General features: G+C 54.6%; 2 protein-coding genes across 2 annotated transcripts; one reads left to right on the forward strand and one right to left on the reverse strand.

Annotated features, from left to right (window-relative positions):
• VTJ04DRAFT_2120 (uncharacterized protein) lies at positions 1 to 448 on the forward strand (the record flags this gene model as incomplete). The annotated part of the gene is made up of 2 exons (XM_069359875.1): positions 1 to 264; positions 410 to 448. Coding segments are annotated over 2 exons (303 nt in total), but the record flags the coding sequence as incomplete, so codon positions are not given.
• Positions 449 to 496: 48 nt separating this feature from the next.
• Positions 497 to 2,647, reverse strand: VTJ04DRAFT_2121 (uncharacterized protein; the record flags this gene model as incomplete). The annotated part of the gene is made up of 3 exons (XM_069359876.1): positions 497 to 564; positions 760 to 1,100; positions 1,377 to 2,647. 3 exons carry the CDS (start codon positions 2,645 to 2,647, stop codon positions 497 to 499), a joined length of 1,680 nt encoding a protein of 559 aa, XP_069213800.1.
• Positions 2,648 to 2,854: the final 207 nt, after the last annotated feature.

Raw genomic sequence — 2,854 nt, forward strand, 5'->3', positions numbered from 1 at the left:
CCCAAGATGAATCCATTCCCGGACCGCAACAGTATCCTGGTCATGGATAACGCGTCGTGGCATCATGGCGACGAGATTACGAAGGCATGTTTTGACGCCGGCGTCCTGCTGTGGTATTTGCCACCGTATTCACCGGACCTCAATCCCATCGAGGCCATGTTCAGGGATATCAAGGCATATATGCGCCGGGAATACAAGAAATACAAGGGAGATGGAATGACTGAGGCGGAATTTAAGGAGTTCCTGTACAACTGTGCCATGGAGGTTGGTGGAAGAACAAGGGCACTCCGTGGCCATTACAAACAGGCGTTTCATACTCACAGAGAAAGTGAGGATGAAGTGGATTATACTGAATTGTATAGAAATGAGCTCATTCAATTCAAACTCACAGGAACAGTTGTGTAATTAGTATAATGGAGAGCCGGGCATGGTTGAGCATGCCACTTAATCAAATCCATCAGTTGATGATGGTCAGCAACGAAATAGAACTATCTAACTAGTAAATAGAATTATACTCATTCTCCTCCTCGTCGTCAGGATACTCGGTCGCAGCGATCTCTGAGTCTGTAGATGGCTGATGGCTTTGATTGCGGGAGGTTCGTTGTTCATTCTGATTGCGAGACATCATCATAGCTCGAATTGGGGAGCTCGGGAGAGCTGTAGATGGAGCTAGTATATTATCTACCACTCCCAACACATCGTCTGCTACCCACTTAGCTATATTCAGCTGTTCTATATATACTGGGATGGTGTTCTTACCTTGGCTATCGTCGCCAGAGGGCACACCCCTATCATTATCGTGGCCATCGTCAAACACTACAAGGCGATGCTCGTTTCTTAGGAAGTTCTTCGCCTCGTGGCGGAGAGCTTGGATGAAGCTGCCGGGCAGCCCACATCGCTCAAACCATGCTGGCGGCTTGTCATACAGAGCTCGAACACCCTCACCTGCCTCAAGCAGAAGCCGGCGCATCTCTCGGAGAGCGTTGGTGATCATCGCTTGATTCTCGACCGTGGTGTACCTCCGCGCAAAATCCCTCATGAAATCCGAGAGCAACTCTCTCGGATCGCGCTGGGGTGGTGATGCTGGTGGGGGCGAGGACCTGATGGCCAGTGAGTCATGCCATCCACTGTCGTCAACTGAGGCTGATGCCTGTGTAGCTGTAGTTGACGATGCCGGAACAGATGGCCCACCAAGTAGGTGAGGCGCGATAACTGACGAAGTCGTGATGGTCGAGGGTGCAGAGGGGTTGCTACCAAGAGGTTGTGAGAGCATGCGGCCGTCAGAGAGAGATGGCAGAAACCCTGTATATGCTAGTGATGCCGCTGGCAGAGTAGGCGGGAAGGCACCCGGATATTGGGCCGCCATCCCTCCATACCCCCATATCTGTGGGTTGCCGGAGTTGTTGCTGTTGTTGTTGATGTTCAGGTTGATGACATCACCACCGGCACGCGGCAGTCGGTGGCTGATCACCTCGCCATTAGGTCCGTAGATCTGACCGCCCCGGGGAGGCTGCTTGCCCTCATTCATCCACCGATTCCACAGTTCCTCGGGCGGAAGTGAGAGAGTTGCTTGTTGGTTGTGGATGGCCCTAACCCATCTCCGCAAGTCATGCGGACCTAGGTTGTAATGGCGGGAGTCATGCTTCGGCACAAAGCAGAACTGAAACTTGGGATCCATCCCTGCGCGGTAGTTCTTACAGCGAGTGCCTTCTTTGCAAGTCCACATGGTGGTCAACTCCATCCAGATCTTGTGGTCGGGATCCTCTTGGCGGCGTTTGTCAACCTCCTCGAGCATCTGGTTGGTGTGGGACTTTCTGACGGTTGTAGTGCCCGACTTGGCCGACACAACACTCGCCATACCCGGGGTCGGAGCTGCTTGGGCGGCAATTGCGGCGGCTATAGATCCCGATGCTGGCGTATCTGGGGCCGGTGCACGAGGGCGCGGCGGACGGAGGAAGTCATCACGGGATCGATGGCTGTGGCTGCTGGACTGGAATGGGTTGTCAAGCGGCGTGGAATGGATTGGTGTTGACGATGCTATGTGTGGCACAATATCAAAGTCAAATATCACAACCAGGCTGTATGAGGGCGCCGTGATGGAGAGCATCTCGGTGAGGATGTCGCTATATGGTATGTATGGGATGGATGGCATAGCACCCCGGGGGACTGCCTCGGCCAGTCTGCTATCATGGGACACCTCATCTGCCTTCCTCGAGGTGACGTGAGCCAGCGCAGTATATTGGAGACGTCTCAATACAGCATCACCAATACCGCTGCGGGCAACATCGACAACAGCGTCGTTGACCAACGCCCGTTGTAGTGGCCGGACTACCTCCTCGAAGTTGCGCCCAAGTTCAAGCCCATCAGCCAGACCAGTGCCATCCGGTGACTTCTCGACTCTGATATGCCGGGTGGTGGTACGTGCTGGCGGGGGGGGGATTGCTTTTAGGTTGGTCACGCCCATAGCAGTCCACTTGGCGGTAAGCCGTATCTTGACGAGAATCTGGGCTGGGATGTTGACGGTTTGTTGTGATACCGGCTGTGACGGCGGCGACGACTCGATCTCGATCAGCGAGGGCTGACGCTTCGGCTTGGGAGTGGTGATGGCATCGTTATCACTACTGCTCGGGCTGCTGAGGGAGAACATACGCTCACGGCGCCGCTCCCTGGACTCCTTGGTGATCCTTGGCTTTGTATTAGGAAGGACCGAGGTGGGTTCGGATGGAGAGTGAGGCTCATCCACGCCATCACCCTCATCTTCACCGCCCGAGGAAATGTCTGTAGTTGACCGAACAGTCTCTCGAGTAGGATTCACGGCGGGTTTCACGGTGGTCTTCACGGCGGGCTTCACAGC

Source organism: Mycothermus thermophilus (assembly GCF_041956435.1).
Source record: "Mycothermus thermophilus strain CBS 625.91 unplaced genomic scaffold VTJ04scaffold_18, whole genome shotgun sequence".
Lineage (NCBI taxonomy): Eukaryota > Fungi > Ascomycota > Sordariomycetes > Sordariales > Chaetomiaceae > Mycothermus > Mycothermus thermophilus.